Source organism: Bos mutus, chromosome 2, assembly GCF_027580195.1.
Source record: "Bos mutus isolate GX-2022 chromosome 2, NWIPB_WYAK_1.1, whole genome shotgun sequence".
Lineage (NCBI taxonomy): Eukaryota > Metazoa > Chordata > Mammalia > Artiodactyla > Bovidae > Bos > Bos mutus.
In genome coordinates this window covers 106,067,991-106,093,473 of record NC_091618.1, presented here as the reverse complement: position 1 = coordinate 106,093,473, position 25,483 = coordinate 106,067,991, and the positions used below count along the sequence as shown (strand labels likewise).

General features: G+C 36.3%; 1 protein-coding gene across 1 annotated transcript in view; it reads left to right on the top strand.

The window, feature by feature from the left end:
* Positions 1 to 25,483, top strand: part of SCN7A (sodium voltage-gated channel alpha subunit 7) — an 81,263-nt gene that overhangs the window by 41,506 nt on the left and 14,274 nt on the right. The window contains exons 11-18 of the mRNA XM_070357854.1: positions 5,637 to 5,733; positions 6,405 to 6,649; positions 9,378 to 9,551; positions 11,130 to 11,486; positions 15,635 to 16,075; positions 19,116 to 19,218; positions 21,403 to 21,557; positions 24,078 to 24,251. Coding sequence (XP_070213955.1) covers positions 5,637 to 5,733; positions 6,405 to 6,649; positions 9,378 to 9,551; positions 11,130 to 11,486; positions 15,635 to 16,075; positions 19,116 to 19,218; positions 21,403 to 21,557; positions 24,078 to 24,251 — 1,746 coding nt within the window. The remainder of the gene's footprint in view (positions 1 to 5,636; positions 5,734 to 6,404; positions 6,650 to 9,377; positions 9,552 to 11,129; positions 11,487 to 15,634; positions 16,076 to 19,115; positions 19,219 to 21,402; positions 21,558 to 24,077; positions 24,252 to 25,483) is intronic.

Below are 25,483 nucleotides of genomic sequence, written 5' to 3'. Positions count from 1 at the left end.
TTCCACATCAGGTGGCTAAAGTATTGAGACTTCAGCTTTACCATCAGTCCTTCTAATGAATAATCAGTGTGGATTTCCTTTAGGATTGACTGGTTTGATCTCATTGTAGTCCAAGAAACTCTCATAAGTCTTCTCCAGCACCACAGTTTGAAAGCATCAATTCTTTGGCACTCAGCCTTCTTTATGGTTCAACTCTCACATCTGTATATGACTACTGGAAAAACCATAACTTTGAGTATATGGACCATTATCAGCAAAGTAATATCTCTGCCTTTTATATGCTGTCTAGGTTTGTCAAAGCATTTCTTCTAAGAAGCAAGTGTATTTAAATTTCATGGCTGCAGCCACAGTGGTTTTGTGGCCCAGGAAAATAAAGCCTGTCACTGTTTCCATTTTTTCCCCATCTATTTGCCATGAAATGAGGGGACCGGATGCCATGATCTTTGTTTTTTGAATTTTGAGTTTTCAGCCAGCTTTTTAACTCTCCATTTTCACCTTCATCAAGAGGCTCTTTAATTCCTCTTCACTTTCTGTCATTAGGGTGTATCATTTACATATCTGAAGTTAACCGGTCTAAACCTCAGCTTCTTCATCTGTAAGGTGTATATTATAATATCTGTCATAAGTTGTGAGATTCAAATTAAATAAATGCTTATAAAGCACTTAGCACTGCTTAGAGTATACTAAGCAACTGAAAAAATGGTATTGATTAATTATAGGAAACACAGGAAGACAACTGCAAGAAGGCACAGCAGTCCATATGGAGAATACTCATCAATATGAAATTCTCAAGTCTTTGACTGTGTCCCCCTTTTAGGGATAATTAAAATAATAATAATGACAATAATAATAATAGTATATAATACTTATTGTCAGCTATGTGCCAAGAGAAGAGAGCGGCAGAGAACGAGATGGTTAGATAGCATCGCTGATCAATGGACATGACTTTGAGCAAACTCGGGGAGATAGTGAAGGACAAGGAAGCCTGGCATGGTGTGGTCCATGTGGTCGCAAAGAGTCAGATATGACCTAGCGACTGAACAACAACATCATGTGCCGGACACATAAATAGTGTCTTCACAGATTCTCAATTTAATTCTTATTGAGGAGTTCCAGTTGCAAAATTCGATCTGTATTTATAGGTATTTGATTTCTCAACAGTGAGAAAGAGCACATTTTTCATCATTGTTCTAGAGAATCAACACTGAAACCTTATTATTCCATCAATTACACAGTTTCTAGGTGAAATTTGTCTATGAATTCTCAGTTATTGGCAAAACTTCAGAAAAGAGTCAGATATATACAACAGCAGAATGTAGGTATTAAAAGATATTTGCCCGTCTAAAATGACAATCTTAGAATTCACCTGTATAATTAAATAAAACATCATTGGCAATTTTCTGTATTAGGCATTGTATTAAACATTGGAGATTTAAAAATTAGTGAATACAAATGCACTGTCTATCTTCATGAAGCTAGTGGTCTAATGGGGAGATAAACTATAAAATTATTATAGCATATCTGTGACTGGGACCACCAGGCATCATGTTTCCTGATGTTTTTAAATAGGAAACATAAAATACCACAATATGTTCTTGCCAAAATCTGCACTGTCTAATAAGCTTCTAAATCTAACCATCTCTTTCTAGAGACTATAGGAGAGAAGAATGCATTAAATTACACTAAAAAGATATAATCTGCCAAATTAAGAATGTGGAAAATTCTATGAGTGATTCAGTATTTTTAACAAATCATATAGGATAAATAAAATGATATAAGATAACCAACAGAACTACAAACCAAAAAAAGTTTTACCTGTTTTGTATTTTGATTGGAACAAATTAACTATAATAGAATGTTTCTGAGTAATGAAAGAAAATTGAGCATGATCTAGGTATTGGATAATATTAAGGAATTACTAATTTTCCTTGATTTTGGCAATGGTGTTGTGATTATTTTTTAAAAGAGCTTACCCTGAAATTTTATGATGTGTGAAATTTGTTTTACAATACTTCAGGAAAAAAGTAGGGTGGGTAATACATGAAAAACGGAAAGTATAATGCCATTAATGGTTGAAGCAACCTATTGGGTACCTGGTGCATATTATTCTTCCCTAAGAAAATTAAATGAAAATGTGGAAGTTGCTATAAAAGTGAGAAACATAGTGTTTGAGAGCCTTTAATAAAGTTTTCTCTGAGTCAGAAAAGGTTTTTATGAGGTCCCGGCACTTGAGTTGAGATCTGAAGAATGAGTCCTTGCTCTCTGGTGGGCAGGAACAGGATGAGTTGAGAATGAAATAGGCCAGTGTGGTTTCGGTAAGGAGAGTGAGCCTGAGTCCAAGATAGAACACTCCAGGTGTTCATTGCTTAACACCAGAAGTATGACTGAGTTCTTCCTTATTAATAGCTCCCTTCCAGAGAAAATTGAAACCAGTGCTGAGAAGAATCTTAGCCCCTTCCAGTCTAATTTTAACATTGGATTGTCTAAAATTCAGACATATGCCCTTATTAGCTCTTATACTTTCAAAAAGATTTTTTTCCCATCATAGTCCTCTCAATTTGCATTATAAAATAGCAATATCTTTAGTAGTTAGCCAACTTAGTAGTTGGGCACTTATTCAATATTTTTGAAAGGCTCAATTGAGGTAAATATATTACTAGACTGATAATGTAGTTTGTTCATTTTATATCCTAAAATACAGCCTTGCATGTGTGCATGCTAAGTCGTTTCAGTTGTTTCCAACTCTTTTGACCATATGGGCTGTAGCCCACCAGGCTCCTCTGTCCGTGGGATTACCCAGGCAAGAATACTGGAGTGGGTTGCCTTGCTCTCCTCCAGGGGATCTTTCTGACCTAGGGATCGAACCCACGTCTCTTAAGTCTCCTGCATTGGCAGGTGGGTTCTTTACCACACAGCACCGGGGAAGCCCAAATGTATCCACTGCTGCCACTGCTGCTAAGTCGCTTCAGTCGTGTCCGACTCTGTGCGACCCCAGAGACGGCAGCCCACCAGGCTCCCCCATCCCTGGGATTCTCCAGGCAAGAACACTGGAGTGGGTTGCCATTTCCTTCCCCAGTGCAGGAAAGTGAAAAGTGAAAGTGAAGTCGCTCAGTCGTGTGTGACTCTTAGCGACCCCATGGACTGCAGCCTACCAGGCTCCTCCGTCCATGGGATTTTCCAGGCAAGAGTACTGGAGTGGGTTGCCTTCTCCGCCATAGACGGCAGTTCAAGCTAAATCAGTAAGGAATTGAGCCTTGACTGTATCAACAATAATATTATTACCCTCCCCACTCCACTGCCCTCCAACCACGGATGATTATCTTTACTGGATTGTTCTTTGATGTAAATTCATCGAACGTTGTCACTATCAGAAGCAGAATTACTCTGTGAGAAATAATTATTCAGTATTAAGATTATACTGGAGGATATTATTAACAATTTGACAGAGTATCTTTATGAAGAAACACCTGGCAAATTCCTCTTGGACTTTAATAAGAGAAAAATTATAGTTCTGTTGGATTTTAATTCATAGAAATTTGGAATTATATAAAGTATCACATATTGTATGTAGCCTTGTAAGTCAGATAAGAAAATACTTTCTGGAATAAGCATGGTTTAGATATTTTCCAGGCAAGAGTGGTGGAATGGATTGCCATTTCCTTCTCCAGGGGATCTTCCCGACCCAGGGATCAAACCCAGGTCTCCCACTTTGCAGGCAGACGCTTTACCATCTGAGCCACCAAGGAAGCCCAGATAAATAAATTAGTTTTGCATCCTGAGCTTTTGCTTATTTTTTCAATTAAGAAAAAAGTGAGGCAACAGAGATCTGTAGACTTAAAGAACCTGTCATTTTTCTGATGGAACTCAGTATGTAGTGGAGTTGGATTTTACCTCTTTGAGCTCTAGTATTTTTGAAATTACGGGGAACTTGACTGATACCGAGTGAGACGAATTTGATGATTTCCTTGATCTCTCTTCTGGGACTTCAGATAGACCACAGCAGAGCCTGCCAGCCAGGGTGTTCTGGGTTATCAGTGAACCTCAACCATTAATTCCCTCAGTGCCCATGCCAGTTATCCTTATTCAAAAGGTACATCACTTATGTAAGTTTATTCACTGGTGACTAAGATGGCAAAGAAATCTGCCTGCAATGAGGGAGACCCGGGTTTCATCCCTGGGTCAGGAAGATCCCCTGGAGAAGGCAATGGCTTCCCACTCCATTATTCCTGCCTGGATAATTCCACGGACAGAGGAGCCTGGTGGGCTACAGTCTCTGGGGTCACAAAAAGTCAGACACACCTGCGTGGCTAACACACACTATTTCACCTATTAAGCTCACCTATTTACCAAATTAACAAACATACAAATATTATTATTCTTTATGTGTGCTGAATGTAAAAATCCTTGGGAGTTCTATGGTGCAATATCATCCACCCCTTGTCAGTTACTTACAGTTTAAATTCAAAAACAAAATTTACTCATGATCACTAGAAACCTCTGGGGCCATACTTGTGATAATCATGAATGTGTAGAACTTGTAACACCTACATCAAAACCTGAGAGTTTTGAATGCCTTTCCAGTGCAAGGGTTCTTTTAAACTTTGTAACTGTATCAGCCAAACAGGATGTCTTAAAACCATTATACAAGAGACAAGAGGGACAGAAAGAAATGATTTCTTTTTGGGATTATTATGTGTATTCTAATCAGACCCATCCTTTAAAATTCATTCTGTTACCCAATATTACATGAGACATATTTTATCATTTCAACACCAAATAATTTGATTTAATCAAGAGAGTTTATGAAGTCATAGTTAACATATCTTCAAGTAACACCTTAAAACGGAGAAGGCAATGGCACCCCACTCCAGTACTCTTGCTTGGAAAATCCATGGACAGAGGAGCCTGGTAGGCTACAGTCCATGGGGTCACTAAGACTCGGACACGACTGAGCGACTTCACTTTCACTTTTCACTTTCCTGCATTGGAGAAGGAAATGGCAACCCACTCCAGTGTTCTTGCCTGGAGAATCCCAGGGATGGGGGAGCCTGGTGGGCTGCTGTCTATGGGGGTCACACAGAGTTGGACACGACTGAAGTGACTTAGCAGCAGCAACACCTTAAAAATATAAGGTGTTAGAGAAATGTAAAGTGTTAATATTCAGTAGCATATCTGCCAACTGGATGTTCCACAATAATTCTAAACTGGACATTGAATTCTTTGTCAAATATGGGTAATAGCACTAACATTCTCTAGTTTACTCCTTTTATAGTTGACCTCATAGTATAACGTGATTTGGTTGACTTACAAGTAATGCAGATATATTTTCCAAACAATCCTAAGTCGGTTTAATAGTACATATGGTGGGACTTCCCTGAGAGTCTAGTGGTTAGGACATGTGCTTCCACTGCAAGTGCGATGGTTTGATCCCTGGTTGGGGCACTAAGATCTCTCATCCACACAGCCAAAAAAAAAAAAAGTACCTATAGTGTAAAAAGTGGCAAATTATGGAACCCAGAAAGGTTTTGGTAAGTAAGAATTGGCATTTTTAAGTAGGTTATAAACCTTCTTATAACTCTAGTCTTGAATCTACAAAAGGGAGAAGCCAGAATTAGACTCATCAAATTTCTTTTTAGACCAAGACCATACAAATAGAAATGAAGAAAAGATCATCAACTTCCATGATTACTTCTTTGGATGTGTTGGATGATGCTACTATCAGCCATAAAGAAGGTAAAGTAAAAAATATTTAGACGTGATGAAAGGTATCATTCGTATAACTCACTTTCAAGAAACCCTCCAGTTTCTTCAGAATTTTACTTGATAATAACTAAAATTTAAGGAAGAACCTGAGACTATTAGGGTTAACAGTTCCAAATTTCATAAGCATAATGTTTTAAACACTGGAAAAGGCCACCAAAAACTGCCAAGGAATTTTCTTTAACACTTAAAGTGACATGAGCATTTTAACTAAAAATACAGGTTGGGGTATATAACATTAACATCTTAAGGCTCTTTTTATACTTGTCTCTATGTAATATGTATATAACCAGTAATCATTATTATAGACAATATTGAAAGACATTATTTTGTAAAGCATATAAATCTAAAATTATACACATGGTACTCTGTTATATTCCATATTAGTTTTTCTTGAGAAGTACTTCTATATTTTAATTCTAGTACATAATTTTTTCATTTTCATTTGTCTAACTCAGCAAGCATGAGCAAAATAGAGGAAATTTACTTTGCTCTGATTTTCATTAATTCAAAATATTTCTGTTTGCTATTTCAAAATCAGAAGTCTACGTTATAACCTCCCTTTGCATGCAAAATTTTCTACTAATTAGATGCTTAATGCTTACATAAACAATTAACTCATGTATAATTTTCTGTTCTTTCAGTTTCAGAGCTTAAAAAATCCAGGCAGAGATGCCCATTTTGTTGGTATAAATTTGCTAAAACTTTCTTGATCTGGGATTGTTCTCCCTGTTGGTTAAAACTGAAAGAGTTTGTTCACAGGATTATAATGGACCCATTTACCGATCTTTTCCTTACCATATGCATTATTCTAAACATACATTTTTTGGCCTTGGAACACTATCCAATGAGTCTGGAAACCAGCAATATTCTCAGCATTGGAAACGTGGTAAGGCTCTCATTGTAAGTTATTTTCTCCTGCAATTTCAGCTTTTCTTTAGTCACCGTTATCCTCATTATTTTACTTTATAACTCCAAAATGTTGCAAATACATTGTATGAGTATTAAATGAAGTATTGTTTTCATGCTTCCTTACCTCTCCAAGCCCTCCTTTGTAAATGTTCTTATCTTTGAATAGATTTCTAGCTGCTGCTGCTGCTGCTGCTGCTAAGTCACTTCAGTCGTGTCCGACTCTATGCGACCCCATAGACGGCAGCCCACCAGGCTTCCCGGTCCCTGGGATTCTCCAGGCAAGAACACTGGAGTGGGTTGCCATTTCCTTCTCCAATGCAGGAAAGTGAAAAGTGAAAGTGAAGTCGCTCAGTTGTTCCCGACTCTTAGCGACCCCATGGACTGCAGCCTACCAGGCTCCTCCGTCCATGGGATTTTTCCAGGCAAGAGTACTGGAGTGTGGTGCCATAGCCTTCTCCGAGATTTCTACCTAGAGTCTGTTTAAATTTAAGATTTCTAGCTAGCTGCAATGCAGTCAAGTTAAATAGAAATTATTTATTTCCTCTCCCATCTCAAATATCCGCTGTCTTAATATGGTAGCCCCTAGATCACAAGGGCAGAGGTGAAATAAAAGAGTAACAGTGAAAAAGTACTTCACTGCCACTTGAATTTTGAATCCTGTTACAACTGAAGCTGCCTTAGACTGGAGCTTATCTTTCTGGCAAGGTATTTTAGAAATTCACCTGTTTTTTTTTTTTTTCCATGTAAAAAAAGGCAAAAGAAAAAGATTTACATGAGTTTAAAAACAAGTCCTATTCAATCAATTTTGTTCAATCTATATTATTCAATTTTGTTTGCTTTTATTGCTGTTGTTTAGTTGCTTGTAATTAAACAACAGGAATAGTAGGCTTTTCTGGTGGCTCAGATGGTGAAGAATCCTCCTGCAATGCTGGATACCTGGGTTTAGATCCCCTGTAAGAGGACATGGCAACCCACTGCAGTACTTTTGCCTTGAGAATCCCTATGGACAGAGGAGCCTGGCGGGCTACAGTCCACGGGATCGCAAAGAGTCAGACATGACTGAGCGACTAAACACAGCACAGCACAGTTGCTTGATATTAATACTGTCAGTTGTTATGAATTTTGAACTATATATTTATTTGCTACCAAAACAATAATTTAGTTATTTCTACCAGTATAGTTTTCAAATGACAGTTTTCATAGGTTTACCTTTTTTTAGATCATCTATATTTTTAAATTTTCCTTTTATATTTTTAAAAATTAAATATCTTAATATGGAAAAAGCAAGAGAGTTCCAGAAAAACATCTATTTCTGCTTTATTGACTATGCCAAAACCTTTGACTGTGTGGATCACAATAAACTGTGGAAAATTCTGAAAGAGATGTGAATACCAGACCACCTGATCTGCCTCTTGAGAAATTTGTATGCAGGTCAGGAAGCAACAGTTAGAACTGGACATGGAACAACAGACTGGTTCCAAATAGGAAAAGGAGTTCGTCAAGACTGTATATTGTCACCCTGCTTATTTAACTTCTATGCAGAGTACATCATGAGAAACGCTGGACTGGAAGAAACACAAGCTGGAATCAAGATTGCCGGGAGAAATATCAATAACCTCAGATATGCAGATGACACCACCCTTATGGCAGAAAGTGAAGAGGAACTCAAAAGCCTCTTGATGAAAGTGAAAGTGGAGAGTGAAAAAGTTGGCTTAAAGCTCAACATTCAGAAAACGAAGATCATGGCATCCGGTCCCATGACTTCATGGGAAATAGATGGGGAAACAGTGGAAACCGTGTCAGACTTTATTTTTGGGGGCTCCAAAATCACTACAGATGGTGACTGCAGCCATGAAATTAAAAGACGCCTACTCCTTGGAAGGAAAATTATGACCAACCTAGATAGCATATTCAAAAGCAGAGACATTACTTTGCCAACAAAGGTTCGTCTAGTCAGGGCTATGGTTTTTCCTGTGGTCATGTATGGATGTGAGAGTTGGACTGTGAAGAAAGCTGAGCACTGAAGAATTGATGCTTTTGAACTGTGGTGTTGGAGAACACTCTTGAGAGTCCCTTGGACTGCAAGGAGATCCAACCAGTCCATTCTGAAGATCAGCCCTGGGATTTCTTTGGAAGGAATGATGCTAAAACTGAAACTCCAGTACTTGGGCCACCTCATGCGAAGAGTTGACTCATTGGAAAAGACTCTGATGCTGGGAGGGATTGGGGGCAGGAGGAGAAGGGGACGACAGAGGATGAGATGGCTGGATGGCATCACTGATTCGATGGACATGAGTCTGAGTGAACTCCGGGAGTTGGTAATGGACAGGGAGGCCTGACATGCTGCAATTAATGGGGTCGAAAAGAGTCAGACACGACTGAGCGACTGAACTTAACTGAACTGAATATGTACTCTTTATCCCCAAAGGAACTATTCAAAATGAAAAGATTTTCACCCTCAAATATTCTTTTGTTTTCTTCCAAGATGGCTTTTATTAAAGTAATTGAAGATTCTATATACAATGTTTGATATTAGATTGCCAAACAAAATATATGAACCTGTCCTTGTGATGTAGACTCCAAAACTAATCATATTTTGACGGAGAAAATATGAAGAAAGTAACAGTGAAAATTTATTCTGTGTATGAGGGTTCTGATAGAGCTATTGGAATCATATTCTTATCCCTGTGTTTTGTTTTATTTAGGTGTTTATTGGAATTTTCACAGCAGAAATGATTTTTAAAATAATTGCCATGTATCCATATGGATATTTCCAAGTAGGCTGGAACATTTATGATAGCCTAATTGTGTTCCATGGTTTAGCAGAGCTTTATCTAACAAATGTTCATGGACTGGCTATTTTACGATCATTCAGGGTGGTAAGTAGAATACAAGACCTAAATTTTATTTTATAAAAATTCATTTCAGTTTTCTCAGGCATAAAGTGGGAAGAATAGTAATACCTATCCTGATGGTATGTTGGAACTGTTAAATGAAATAATTCATATATAACAAGCTTAGAAAGTAACCCAGAAAAGAGTAAGTAGTCTCTAATGCTGTTTGGCCCAGGCATTAAAAGAAACAAGCCATATATACAGTGAATTTGAGATATAGTTCTATAAAGCAGGGTCAGGATTACTGGGTCAGTTTTGAGAAACAGAGTAATACAGAGTCCAAAAAGCTGAATGCCAATGTGTAACTAAAGAATTAGAATCAGGTGAGTATATCTAAATGTAAATTTGAAAATTTTATAAAAGAAGGACTGTCAGGCTAATAGAATGTTGCTATGAAGGTTATTAAGTCAGAATCAATATATGCATAAAATGTAGGTCGTAGTAAAAACATCAGAAAACTAAGCAAAGAAATAATGTTATTAGAATAATATTTATGTAAATGTTGGGTATTTGATAAATAATCTACTGTCTTATTCTGTTAACAAGTTGAAGAAATGTAGCAGAAATGAGAACAATTAGGTAGATTTAATCTTATCCAAATAATTCTTCAGAACCCTGTCTTTATCCATAGGCTTATCTAATGAGTAAGAGGAAAATATAAAAGTTGTATTTATTGAATTTATAAATGAAGCAAGACTGGGAAATACAGACAATATAATAAAAGATTGTATCAAAATATCTGAAAGACTAGTAACAGATTGAACCTCAGATGATTAAGTTTTACATGGATAAGTATTAAGTCCTAACCCTTGAGTCCCAAAAGCCAACTACATACCAGAAAAAGTTGGGGAAGGTATAGCACATACAAAAACAATATGTGGATTTTAAATGACTCAAATATTAAAGTGATTTTGTGCCATGTGAATAAAAATTTTTAAATCTAGTGATTAAGTGAAATATTTAGACTAAACCTAGAATGTTTCATTTGGTCTCTCATGTTAATTTTAAAGGTAAATACACAATAGTATTCTTGTCTGGAAATCCCATGGACAGAGGAGTCTGGCAAGGCTACAGTCTATGGGGTCACAGTCAGACACAACTGAGGTAACTTAGCACTCATGCATACAATAGAGCTATCAAGGGACTTCAACGGACCCTTGAGACTTTTCCAATATCATCTATATGTTGAAATGTGGGAAAATATTCAATATATTTTGGAAAAAGAAAATAAAGAGTGGATACTTGCTTTACCAGATATTAAAACAAAATGGAGTAATTATTAATAGTATAATATTGAAAAAAAAAGGGAATTGACAGATCAATAGAAAGTATACTTCAATTTAGTGTAAAAAACTATAGAATATGTAAGTGTATTAAAAATTGTATATAAACTGAATTTTCAGTGCTTAGTATTAATAATGCTCACGAGTGAATATTACATTAGAGACTACACGTTTATGTGTATAATGCTAATAAAAATTGTAAATGTACAGTGTAATTAATAGTGACTAGAGTTTTTGTCATTTTTTTCTTATTTTTGTTGTCTTTACATTGCTCTATCAGTTACGAATTTTTAGACTGGGAAGATACTGGCCAACATTTAAGATTCTGATGCTGACTCTTTGTAACTCAATTGTGGCCCTGAAAGACTTGGTCCTGCTGTTGTTCACCTTTATATTCTTTTCTGCTGTGGTTGGCCTTAACCTGTATGGTTCAAAATATAAAAAATATGTCTGCAACATAAATGAAGACTGTCAGCTTCCACACTGGCACATGCATGATTTCTTCCATTCCTTCCTGAATGTATTCCGGATTCTCTGTGGAGAGTGGATAGAAACTTTATGGGATTGCTTTAAGGTAGCAGGCCAATTCAGTTGTATTCCTTTTTACATGATGGTGATTTTAATTGGAAAATTATTGGTAAGTAATCCATGCTTTAAAACTTTCCTTGAAAAACTTATGTATTGTAGTCTGGCATTTTCATAATGTAGACTTGTGGAAGCCAGTGGTCTACAACTGTGCTGTCTGATATGGAGGCCTTTAGCCACATGTGGCCATTAATCAGTTAAAATATGAGCGGTCCACTTTGAGATATGTTAAAAGTGTAAATGGCACCCCACTCCAGTACTCTTGCTTGGAAAATCCCATGGACGGAGGAGCCTGTTAGGCTGCAATCCATGGGGTTGCTAAGAGTCAGACACGACTGAGCGACTTCACCTTCACTTTTCACTTTCATGCATTGGAGAAGGAAATGGCAACCCACTCCATCGTTCTTGCCTAGAGAATCCCAGGGACGCAGGAGCCTGGTGGGCTGCCGTCTATGGGGTCACACAGAGTCGGACACGACTGAAGTGACTTAGCATAGCATAAGTGTAAAATACCCACTGAATTTGAAGTCTTCAGTTCAGTTCAGTTCAGTTGCTCAGTCGTGTCCAACTCTTTGCGACCCCATGAACCACACCGCGCCAGGCCTCCCTGTCCATCACCAATTCCCAGGGTTCACTCAAACCCATGTCCATTGTGTCAGTGATGCCATCCAACCATCTCATTCTCTGTTGTCCCCCTCTCCTCCTGCCCTCCCCCCAAAAAGAATGTAAATGATTTCATTTATAATTCTTATATTGAAAGTGCTTCCTAGGTGGCACTAGTGATAAGGAATCCACTTGCCAGTGCAGGAGACACAAGAGATGCAGGTTCAATCCCTGGGTTGGAAAGATCCCCTGGAGAAGGAAATGGCACCCCACTCCAATATTCTTGCCTGGAAAATCCCATGGACAGAGGAATCTGGTGAGCTACGGTCCATGGCGCCATCAGGAGTTGGAAATGACTGAAGTGAAAACATTTTAATTATAATATTTTTATACACTTAGTTGAATAAAATGGATTAGTTAAGCTAATTTCACCTGTTTTTGTTTATACTTTTAATGTGGCTGCTGAAAAATTGCATACATGATGTTCATCATATTTTCATTGGTTATAACCTGCTTCTCAAAGTAGCTTTGGTTTTATGTGGGAGACAGTCATTAATGTAGACTCTCAGACCCCATCCCAGAACTGTGAAAGTGGAATCTACATTTTAACAATATCCCTAAGTGATTTGTGTACACATTAAATTTTAAGAAGCACTTAAATGTAGCACTGGTTGTCAAATTTGACTGCACATTGGAGTTACTTGGAGAACTAATAAAAATAAACTAATGTCTTGGATTCATCCCCAGAGATTCCGATTTTATTGTTATGTGGATATAGCTTAGTCATCAGGATTAAAAAAAAAAATCCAATTTGATTAAATTGTGCAGCAAATTTTGAAACCCACTGATCTTTGAAACTATCATACATTAACCAAGAGGAAACACTTTCACTCCTAAATTTCCAGTAATTGGAGTGATTACATTAATTGAAGTATCTTATACTTCTTCTAGGGCTTCCCTTGTGGCTCAGCTGATAAAGAATCTGCCTGCAATGCAGGAGACCTGGCTTTGATCTCTGGGTTGGGAAGATCCCCTGAAGAAGGGAAAGCCTCCCACTCCAATATTCTGGCCTGGAGAATTCCATGGACTGTGTAGTCCGTGAGATTGCAAAGAGTCAGACATAACTGAACAACTTTCACTTTCATAATTCTCAGGAAAAAAAAATGGCTTATAAGATATATTTGTTCTTATTGGGAAAAAAAGAGACTCAATATTTACTTTTTACTCCTAAGTCACAGAGATCAAGCGGATCTCCCAAAAGACGGGAACAAAAAAATCACAGAGTAAAATCCATTGTATCAGTGCATTTCTCATTGCTTTTATTTACCCTGGATCTACTCCTGTCCTAAGTACGTACTGACACTGTGTTTAATTGTTCCTGTACTTGTCTATCTTCCTTATTAAGCTAGAACCTCCATGAAGAACTTCCATGAAGGAAGGGATCACATGTCCCAGAAAGTGGTTGCATTTTACAGTGTTACACAGTTCTTTCTTTACATCACGGCATTTTCAACTTAATTTTCAGTCTTTTAACACTCATTGCATATGTATATATGCGTGATAGGGAGTGTGTATACACATGTCTAAGATATAAGAAATGTTAGATCATAGGCTCTTAAAAATATAATTGTTGTATTATAATTTTTCCTCTCCAAATTCTGACATAGAAATCCTTCGTTAGTTCCATAATTAATTGATTTTTCAACAAATATTTCATACTTTATCATGTACTTAGTGCTTTGCATTGTGCTAGTTATCTACTGAAGAGAAAAAATGGTTCCGACTCATATGAAGCTTATAGTCATGAAATTCTTAATTAACACCCTTTTCTTTTTTCTCACTGTGAACAATACTTAACCAAACAAAGGGAAAACACCCACCACCCTGAAATTATGCTTGTTCTTGCTCTTTGTCCTTTGAGAATGATAGAGATGTTATAAGGTAGTTTCTACAAGGCCCGTGGAGCCCCTGCCCAGATTCTGTGTAAATAAACCTTGATAGCAAAATGGGACACTAGTGGGAGAACAATCAAACTAGTCTGTAGGTGTTGTTTTTCAGTCGCCCAGTCGTGTCAGACTTTTTGCAACCTCACGGATTGCCGCATGCCAGGCCTCCCTGTCCCTCACCATCTCCTGAAGTTTGCCTTGGTTCATGTCCGTTGCATTGGTGATGCCATACTGACATTCAGTCATTGGTTTTCAGTGTTCAGTCTTTCAGCCATTGAGATTCTGTCATTGTAGGTTATAGAAAATATATGTTAGTTGTTCCGGAGATCTTGCCTGTAAGAAATTTCCAATGCTGAGCCAAATGTTAAACCCTCCATTTTATTTTACACACCAAACTATGGTTGCAGTTAAGATTATTTTATGACTTTATTATCTGCAAAAGTATTTTTATTTTTCCCCAAGTGAGTCTTATTTGAGCTTTCTATATTCCTAAGAGATAAAAAGATTTCGTTATTGAGATTTAAAGGTAATCCATTAGAAATGAACACAATTTGGTGGGTACTTCATAATATTCTAGGTGTATATGTGCATGAGAAACTCAGCAATTATCAGAGTGTTTGAGAATTCATCTCTTCAGATAGATCCAAAATTCTGTAAGATATTTTAACAAATGAATGTTGCAGATCTCCATATACTTAATTATTTTATGTACACATAAATTGTCAGTGTAAGAATTCCTACTGTATTTTCCCTTTAAAAATAATATGTAAAGCATAAAGTAATTTAAATTTCCAAAAGCTCAAATATTTGAAGAGAAGAGAGAAAACTTCCAGAATGGACAAAATGCCTAAATTATTACTTTAAAAGAATAATCAGTGTATCTCTAATTATCTCAATCTTATAATCTAAAGTTATAATTTATACTCTACAAAAAGAAACAAAATTAAAATCTAATTCTCTGGAAATTGGACGTGGCTTGATCTTATTTCTCAGTGATAGTAAAGGTTAAAATACACACTATCTTCAAATTCAAAATAATTTGCGTATATTAGGAGTGATCCTTCCATTACTCATCTCTTTCTTATTTGACCAAATTTATTACCACAGAGAATCAACTAACCTACCTAAACCCTATGCTTGCACATCACAAGGAAATTAGATGTGGACTTCAAAACTAGGGATAGCTCTCTCCCCAGGAGAGTCCTCATGAATTTGCAGTACCCATGAAGATGTCATTCATATCTTTCTGAGTTAGGTTGACGTGAATTCAGCCACCTGGAGTAGCAATTGATTTTCTCACCTTGGGAGACTCTGCCTGGCTTAGTAGAAAAGAAAACAAACTGGAGTAAGACAGACTTAAGTTCAGACTCTGTGATCTTTGATACTTGGCATCTGTAAGCTTTGTGGTTTTCATCTGTAAAGGAGAAACAAACGATATTTCATAGAACATTGTAACCTTCTGGCTATCCAAATTCCTAACACAGCAACTGATCCTCTGTAGATGAGGAAGAACTGAATAGCCTAAAGAGCATCATAGTGTGTATGCTGTTTTCAGATTGCAGGCCAGCTTTTTAAAAATATTTGTTGTTGTTGTTGTTTGAAAGAAAACAAAAAATGAGATGCATTTAGCTTCATTTACTTCCTCATTCAGATACTTTACCTGTTTCTGGCGTTGATCATCTCATTTAGTTCATACAAGCCTGCAACAACTGAAGAATTCTCTGAAGAAGCAAAAAATCTCCAGCGTGCAATGGCAAGAATTAAAAAAGGAATAAATTATCTGCTTTCTAAAATAGTATGCAAAAAACAAAATGTTCTAGAGGAAACAATGGACAATATAAGTGACGTCTATGTTAAAGAGAATATTTCTGACCATACTCTCTCTGAATTGAGCAACACCCAAGATTTCCTCAAGGATAAGGAAAAAAGCAGCGGCACAGAGAAAAACACAATGACCGAAAATGAGAGTCAGTCACTAATCCCCAGTCCCAGTGTCTCAGAAACTGTACCCATTGCTTCAGAAGAATCTGATATAGAAAATCCAGACAATAAGGAGATTCAGAGCAAGTCAGGTGATGGAAGCAGCAAAGAGGTAAGTTGTTTTAACATTATGGTTTTGTACTGTTGATTGATGGCACTATTGACAAGGAAGTGAAGCAATGCTGAAGTTCCAAAGTTAGATTATTATCCATTCAGTCCTAGCTGTAGCACTTCTTCTCCTGATTTTCTGCTCCTGATCCAGTTTCTTAAACTTCCTAAGTTTCTTCATCTGTGAATGAGGATAAAATTGTATCTATTTCTCAGAAGAGATAGAATGATTAAGAAAAATAGTTCAATAGTGCATAGAATAATGTCTAAAATATGGAGGCACTTAGCAAACATTAGATAACATAATTGTGATATCTTCAGTTAATGGGGTGATAAAAAGCATATTGAAGAAACCTAGATTTTTATAATTAATGCATACTACTGGAGAAGTCACTAAACTGTCCTAGGCTTTATCATCTTTAAAATATAAGATGGGACTAGAAGAGTGCTAAGATACAGATATTTTCCTACTTGCTAATATTTTAAGATTCTTGTCAGTTTATTTCTGCAACATATATTATAACATGGGAGAAGGCAATAGCACCCCACTCCAGTACTCTTGCCTGGAAAATCCCATGGATGGAGGAGCCTGGTGGGCTGCAGTCCATGGGGTCGCTAAGAGTTGGACACGACTGAGTGACTTCACTTTCACTTTTCACTTTCACGCATTGGAGAAGGAATGGCAACCCACTCCAGTGTTCTTGCCTGGAGAATCCCAGGGACACGGCAGCTTGGTGGGCTTCCGTCTATGGGGTCGCATAGAGTCGGACACAACTGAAGTGACTTAGCAGCAGCAGCAGTTGAGTTGGACTTAAAGACCAAAGGGTAAAAGAAACATCAGTTGTAAATGTAAACAATTTGTTGTTGTTGTTTAGACACTAAGTCGTGTCAAACTCCTTTGTGGCCTCATGGATTGTAACACACCAGTCTCCTCTGTCTGTTGGATTTTCCAGGCAAGAATCCTGGAGTGGGTTGCCATTTCCTTCTCCAGGGGATCTTCCTGACTCAGGGATTGAACCCACATCTTCTGCATTGTAGGCAGATTCTTTACTGCCTACAATGAGCCACCAGGAAACCCAAAGGAAAAAAAAAAAGGATCACCTTTAAAGAAGGGCAGATACTGCCTTTCACTTAGCTTTAAAAATGTATACCTTAGTGAATCCAGTCTTACTGTCTTCATTTGCAAGTAGCACAGTGTCTTAGTAGGAGGTGCCATTTAATCTACAGGGATCACGTGCAGTGTAAGCCACTTCCATTGAACTTCACTAAAGAATTGTTTTATTTCATTCACTGGCATGGGGCAGGGAAGATAATGTCTTTTTCCAGATCCTCAAAGTCTCTGGCACCATCTTATCTCCCAGACCTCTTCCACCTTATCAGCTGCTCTCTGTAATAGCTTATCAAATTGCCCTTCTAACAGGAATTAAGTTTCAATTATCTAGAGCCCTTCTAGTTTCTGGTAAAGGCATCTTTGTTTCAGAGAAACATTTTCACTCCTTATCATACCTAATCTTGTCAGGTCCATTTTCCTTCAATTAATAGCATTATTAGGAAATGAAAAACATTCTTCTTTTGCACACAGATTTTATTTAAACTATAACAACATTATAAGGCATGTGCTACCATACATTTCTGGGTAAAATTGCTATTTATCGCAACACATTATATGTTGCGATAAACTTCTTGTCAATCTGAAAAACTTCTTGTCAGTCTCATTAGAAAGTCTGAGATATGAAATATATAGGAAAGATGGAACTTAATATAACTGTAAATGTTGAAGTTTTAGAAGTTATTACTTAAGATGCATAATTATTTGGTTCTTTTGATTGATTAACTACTCAAAGAAGATTTTATCATTTATATATTTCATTATATATTTAATTAATCACTTTCCAGATTATGTAGCCCAAGAGTATTTAGGATGTTGATCTAAAAAAGCAAAGAATAAAATATAAAAATTACAAGTGGTATGATCATTCAGAGATTCATGTTCTTGTTCCTTTGGTATTTGAACTTTTATCTTTTAGTACAAATATATAATTATATAAATTTCATAAAAATAACATCAAACTTAAATCAGATTTTGAAACACTTTTTTTTTCATAATGTAGCCATATATATTGGTCACTAAGTAATCTTTTACTAAAATGGTTTATAATTTTGAATTTTGATTTATTTATAAATTTAAAATAATAAATACAGGATTTTGAGAAAATCATATCAAATAATTTATGTGTGAGGGTTTTAAATACTCTAATGAATCATTTAAATATATAGTGTATGATTTTCAATTATTGTATGCTTGAATATTACATACTATTAATTTATTATCTACTCCCAAATCAATGCATTGCTATACCTTATTTTATCAATAATAAAGAGAATACAAAGGGAAATCAAATAACCTTTTAAAAGGTTTGTTTGTTTAAAAGTAATATCCTGCTGACTATTTTATGTTTTTAATAGAGCAGTATAATGTCTTAAAATTGACAATATATGGCTTAAAGCAAACAAAACTTGCTAATTTTATTTCTTTGACATTTATTGTGCAAAAGACAGAGGTAGAACAAAATATTTGTAGTTTTTTATATATTCTAGCTAGATTTTTCAGAAATTTGGGATAGCCTATACATCTTTTAGAACAGTGTTATTCACTATATATTCATTTTAATGTGAAAATTATTTTATCTTAAATTAATTTTTAAAATATCTTTAAACATTTCGACTCCCAGAGATATGTATACATTTAAAATTTATTTTTAATTTCGTTTTTACTTTTTGTCCATGCCACATGGCACGTGAGATCTTAATTCCCTGACCAGGGATCGAACCCCTGCACCCTGCCTTGAAGCTCAGAGTCTTAACCACCAGGGAAGTCTCTGTATGCATTTTAATATCAATCATGAAATTGGCATAAAGTCTTTTACTTTGACAGTAGTTTTTCTGTACATAATTTTTCTTTTTCCTGAAAATGACATAAACTTTAGCTATAGTGAGTAAATGAAACTTTAATGGCAACTTTCTTGGTGGGACTTACTTTTCAGAAAGTAAAGCAGTCGAGCTCATCTGAATGTAGTACTGTTGATATTGTTCTCTCTGAAGAAGAAATGGTCTACGAATGTGAAAAGCCAAAGCATCTTAGAAATGGTAAGAAAAAATAAGTTATTTTAATCATTATATTAACATTAAGCTAAATTTCTCTTAACCTAAATAATACTATTAAATACACTTTTAATTTTAAAGAGTTTATTAATTTGACTAAGGAATATACACATGCAGATGTGTTTGTGCGTGTGCACATGCACTCATGCTCATATATATCCTAATAGAAACTTATAATAAATGTCAAAGAAAAAGTCAATGTTTGGAACAGAGAAAAGGGGCTGCTTCCTAGGGGGTCTCATGAAGTAGTTAAAAGTTTTAGTTCTGAAATCAGACATACTGAGTTCAGATCCCAGCCCACCACTTGCTAGCTTTTACTTACCCTCCTCTGATTCATTTCCTAATACATAAAATGAGGATAAGAATAAGACTTACTTCATGGGATTAATAGAAAGATTAAATTAGTGTGTGTGTGTGTGTGTGTGTGCGCATGCTTATACCTCATAGAATGGGGTCAATGTTTAAAATACTCATAGGAAAACAAATGTATAAGTCATTTATTGAATATTAAGCTCCATGAATATTAAGAATTATATAGGGCTTCATTCAGTTGACTAAGTTATTAAACATGTAACATGCACCTCTCTATAATTTATAATTTAGTTTCCTAAAGGGGCTTCCCAGGTGGCGCTAGTGGTAACTAATCCACCTGCCAGTGCAGGAGACACAAGAGATATGGGTTCAGTCCCTGAGTGGGGAAGATCCCCTGGAGTAGGAAATGGCAAACTGCTCTAGTATCCTTGCCTGGAAAATTCCATGGGCAGAGGAACCTGTTGGGCTACAGTCCATGGGGCTGCAAAGAGTCGGAGATGACTGAGCCACTGTGCATTAGTCTGTATTAGGTGTATTGGTGTATTAGTCTATCAAGACTGACACATAACCATAGGTTCTAAATATTTAAAATCACTGAAATCATCAAAATGGCAATTCCTAATGTTCAAATTCCTATACTCAGAAATAAGACTCTGCTCTCAGTAGCCTGAGTTCTAGGACTTGTATGATACAAGACCAGGGAGAAAACATTTCCTATATTTTTCTGACCAAGAATGTATAAATTGGTTCTAGGGAAAATGTTAAAATGTATTGACTTTAAACTCCACCCACTCCATGCTTCATTCTCTTATCAGTTAATCACACCCTTTTCAAGCCTCAGGTTTTCCTTATGCTAACTCTCTTGACCAGAAGATAGAATTACACCTGTACCCTACCCATAAAATACTCCATAATCCAAGCTTAGCTCCTTAAATAGTCTTATTCAAAATTTCTATCCCATGCCACTGAAGAATTGGGATAAATTTAATTTACTTAATTGATATTATACCTCTTATGTCATGAATATTTGTATATTTAAATGAAAATGCTTGTTATGCCATGTGAATCTTCAAAGAATGAATTTTCAGGCATTATGCCAAAAAAATCTAATAATCAGAAGATGGTGTGTGTGGGTGTGTTTGTTTTGTAGGAGTGGGGGTAGCTTCTATTCTCAGTTCTGTCTAATAGGGTAAGAGGGTGTTCTAAGTCATCTGCACCTTTCACAGTTTCTTTTTTCCGGCTATGGTCCCCAGGTGGTGCGGTGGTAAAGAATCCCCCTGCTAATGCAGGAGACTCAAGACATATGGGTTTCAACTCTTGGTTGGGAAGATCTCCTGGAACAGGAAATGGCAAACCACTCCAATATTCTTGCCTGGGAAATTCCAGGTCAGAGGAGCCTGGTATGGGCTACTGTCCATGGGATTACAAAGAATTGGACACGATTAACATACACTTACTTACTTGTTCAGTCGCTGATTTGTGCCCGTGGGTCACTTTGTGACCCCATGGACTTCAGCATAACAGGTTTCCCTGTCCTTCACTATCTTCTAGAGTTTGTTCAAATTCATGTCCATTGAGTTGGTAATGCCATCCTCTGTCACCCCCTTCTCCTGCCCTCAGTCTTTCCCAGCATCAAGGTTTTTTTCCTTTCTTCCTTCCTATTATGGAACTCACAAGTTTTTCTTTTTTTTCCTTAGCAATTGCAGTGGTCACTACAGTAGGGGTATGAATCTAATGTTTATAAGTCAGAGAACATCTATATTAGATACTGTAAATAAATGATTGTTAAAACATTTGAAATGTTTAACTTTTCAACGATTTCTAGATTTTTGTTCTTAATAGTTTCATTCTTGACAGTTTATGAACGAAGATCTTCATCTGCTCAAATCGGTAGAGGCCCCAAAAAAGGAAAAATCTGGAAGAACATAAGGAAAACTTGCTGCAAAATAGTAGAAAACAATTGCTTTAAGTGTTTTATTGGCCTTGTCACTCTGCTTAGCACAGGTGCTCTGGTAAGTGAGCGTATGTGATATTTTTATAGGAAAAATGCATCATTTGTCTATTAATTCATAAGGTCACCAAGCCAAATTATTTTTCCCCAGAATACTTATTATAGTACCAAATTTTATATTCTATGATTTTAGTTTTGGAATATATACATTGCAATTTCTTAGAAGGTCCGTATATGCCTCATTCAGTATTAAATAAATAATTTCAAAATATGTGAATGATAGCAGGAAAAAGAATGTTAATAAATACCATATTATTTTAATAAAGTTTAATAATGTGCACCTATTGTGCTAGTACTTTGGTACTTGTTCCATAAGAAAAGAGAAATACTGTATATATTTTTAAGAACCTTTGAACTACAAATATATTTACTCATTGACACAACTATCTTAATTCTGGAAAATTATCTTAGAATCTTCACACGTGTTAAGTGCATTTACAAGGCTGTGCACTGAAGAACTTTTTGTAATACCAAAAAATTGAAATGCAAAAAGAATACATATTAGGTGACTGTTTAAATACACTATGGTATAGTCATCCAGTGGGATACTATGCAGTTAGCTAGAAAATGCAAGACCTGTCTGCATGTTGATATTGCAATTCCCCAAGATATGGCAACAAGTGAAAAAAAAGAATTAAGTATACAGCATGCTGCATTCTATGTAGGAAAGGAAGAAAAATAGAATGTATATTGATATTTGCTTGCGTCTGATTAAAGAAGATCAGAGACTGATACACAAGAAATAGTTAATTGTGAGATACACGAAACAGAGAAGATGGTGAGATGGTTGGGAACCAGACTTTGTACTGCATATATTTTTAAAGTAAACTTTGTATTGACATTTAGCACACATACCGGAAAGCATATAGATCGTAAGTGTACAGCATAAAGGATTTTCACCAAGTGAATATACCCACGTAACCATCACTTGCCTCGTGAAGGAGGACACTACCAGGGCTCCAGAACCACACTCTGACCTCTCACGGTTACTTCCCCGTTCCGCATGGGTAGCCAGCATGTGGGCTTCAACTGCCATATATTGACATTGCCTACTTTTAAAAAGATTTATTTATTTATTTAATTTATGGCTGCACTGGCTCTTTGCTGCTGCACAAAGGCTTTTCCAGTTGCTGTGAGTGAGGTCTACTCTTTGCTGAGGTGCCCGGGCTCCGCACTGTGGTAGCTTCTCTTGCTGTGGAGCCTGGGCTCTAGAGCTCAGGCTCAGTAGTTATGGCACATGGGCTTAGCTTTCCTGTGGCATGTGGGATCTTCCTGGACCAGGGATCAAACTTGTGTCCCTGTATTCGTAGGCAGATTCTCTACCACTGAGCCACCTGCAAAGTCCTGAGATTGCCTATTCTTTCAATGTTTTAATTGAAACAGAGGCTTCTGCATATCTTTTTGTATTAGTTTGCATTATGTACCTTTTCAGTAGGTAAATCCATTTAATAAATAGTACTTTAGAATAACTTTGGATGGTATTTATAATCTGTTTTAAAGGATACTTTAGTCCATAATTGGTTCAATTGAGCCAGTTAATTCTATTATTTTATATATACTTTTATTTAACAATAGGTTTTCAAGAATCACACCTTTGTTTACATATGATTATTTTCATTCATGTTTAATCTTTGACCTCCATTGCACTTTGCAACAAGTCTGCCTGAGGTTATTGATACTTTACTGCCTTTTTTCAATGCTAAAAAATTACTATGAAATTAATTTGAATGACATTATCAGACTTTGCTTCCTCCACAGTAAAACTGAGGTTGATCTATTAAAACTGAGAAATGTTGGGAAAACATTATAGTCTTATTTCATATTCATTTATTTCCACTGGTTTATCTGACACGCTTTGTGACTTTTTTTGTAATAGCTGTATGGATTTCTGAAAACACAGGTTTAGGGGTTTTCTTTGTTTGCTTATCTCTACTCCTTTATTCAAGACTTCCCTAGTGGCTCAGACGGTAAAGCATCTGACTACAATACGGGAGACCCGGGTTCAGTCCCTGGGTTGGGAAGATCTCCTGGAGAAGGAAATGGCAACCCACTCCAGTATTCTTGCCTAGAAAATCCCATGGACAAAGGAACCTGGTAGGCTACAGTCCATGGGGTCGCAAAGAGTCAGACACAACTGAGCGACTTCACTTTCACTCCTTTATTCACAATAGCATGAGATGGCTATAAGAGATAAGAACCAGGTCAGATATGACTAAAGATTCCATCTAAGTTTGAATAACTGATTTGAGAGAGACTTTTCAGTTCACTGTTTAGAACAATTATGAGGTCAAGTTCAGACTCTATAAGTAGAGGTTCTGGAATCAATTAATGATGTCTGCTACAGGCATGGATCAGAAAATGGATATGGATTATGTGAATAAACTCACATCAAGTGTAGAAGCCGTTGAGACTGCAGTCTATGACAGTGGTCACCATCTGGAGATGGGATCTCATTCCCCACTTTGCCAGAAGAGATTTTAGAAATTACATGTACACTGATCTTTAAATATTTTATCCACAGGCTTTTGAAGATATATATATTGATCAGAGAAAGACTATTAAAATCTTATTAGAATATGCTGACATGATCTTCACCTACATCTTTATTCTGGAAATGCTTCTAAAGTGGATGGCATATGGTTTTAAAGCCTATTTCACTAATGGCTGGTACAAACTAGACTTCATGGTTGTTATCGTATGTATTTTAAAGAAAAATTTTAAAGGCTATTTGTTTACTCTTCCTTCTTTACTCTTACTCTGACTTTCTTTTTGATTTATGTGTATCTTTCTTTTACCTTTCTCTATACATTCTCAGTCACCAATATCCCATATTTCTTTATATGTAATGTTTAACATCCATCTTTTTCATATTAAAATTTTAACAGTTCAGCACTTAACTCCTGGTTTTTTCTAATCATTACCTATAAACCTGCTGCTAAGAGAACAGGCTTATTGAACAATATTTTGAAAATATCATCATTATAAAATATTCAAATTCTGTTGGCTCTACCTTTAAATCATACATTTAAAATTAGACTGCTTAACATAAACTTCAAGCTTCCCATATGGCCCTAGTGGTAAAGAATCCACCTGCTGAATGTAGGAAACTTAAGAGACACGAGTTCGATTCCTGGGTTGAGACTATCCCCTGGAGGAGGCAATGGCTACGCACTCCAGTATTCTTGCCAGGAGAATCCCATGGACAGAGGAGCCTGGCGGGCTACAGTCCATGGAATTGCAAAGAGTTGGATACAACTGAGCATCTGAACACTTTTCCATCATAAACTTCACCAGTAGCACACTGATCCAAGGTACCAGAACATGTGAATCGCTACAGTAGTTCCACCACTGCACACATGTATTCTGTTCTCCACATAACAAGAAAAATAAGCTCCATTAAGCCAAAATATTTTCTCGATTTTGTTCTCTCCTTACCCTATATGCCTAGAACCATTCATGTCACATAGTAGGTGCTCATTAATTTTTGTTGAATGAACAAATGTCTCCCCATTCTATCAACAATGATTGAAGCTTCTCAGTCAATAAATAATGACTTACAATATCTGACCTTTGTCTTCTAAATTAATTCTTGAAAAAACCTTCTATTTCAATGATACCACACTATACCTGCAACCCACCTTCCTGTTTCTTGGTTATCGTTCTTTTCTATCTGCATTCTTCCATGTGTATATAAATGATATCCTTACTTTGAAGCCCACTTTGAGCCTCTTCAGTACAGGGTAAAATAGAATAATTTTCTTCATTTATATTACCTTGAAAATATAGAAAAATGAAGGTACAACAAAATTAATCATAACTATACCACCTTGCCCAATCAGCATTCATTTTTATTAATATTGAATCATATTTATGCATGTATGTTTACTTTAAAAAAAATCACCTTAGAATCCTTATTTTTTTGTAATT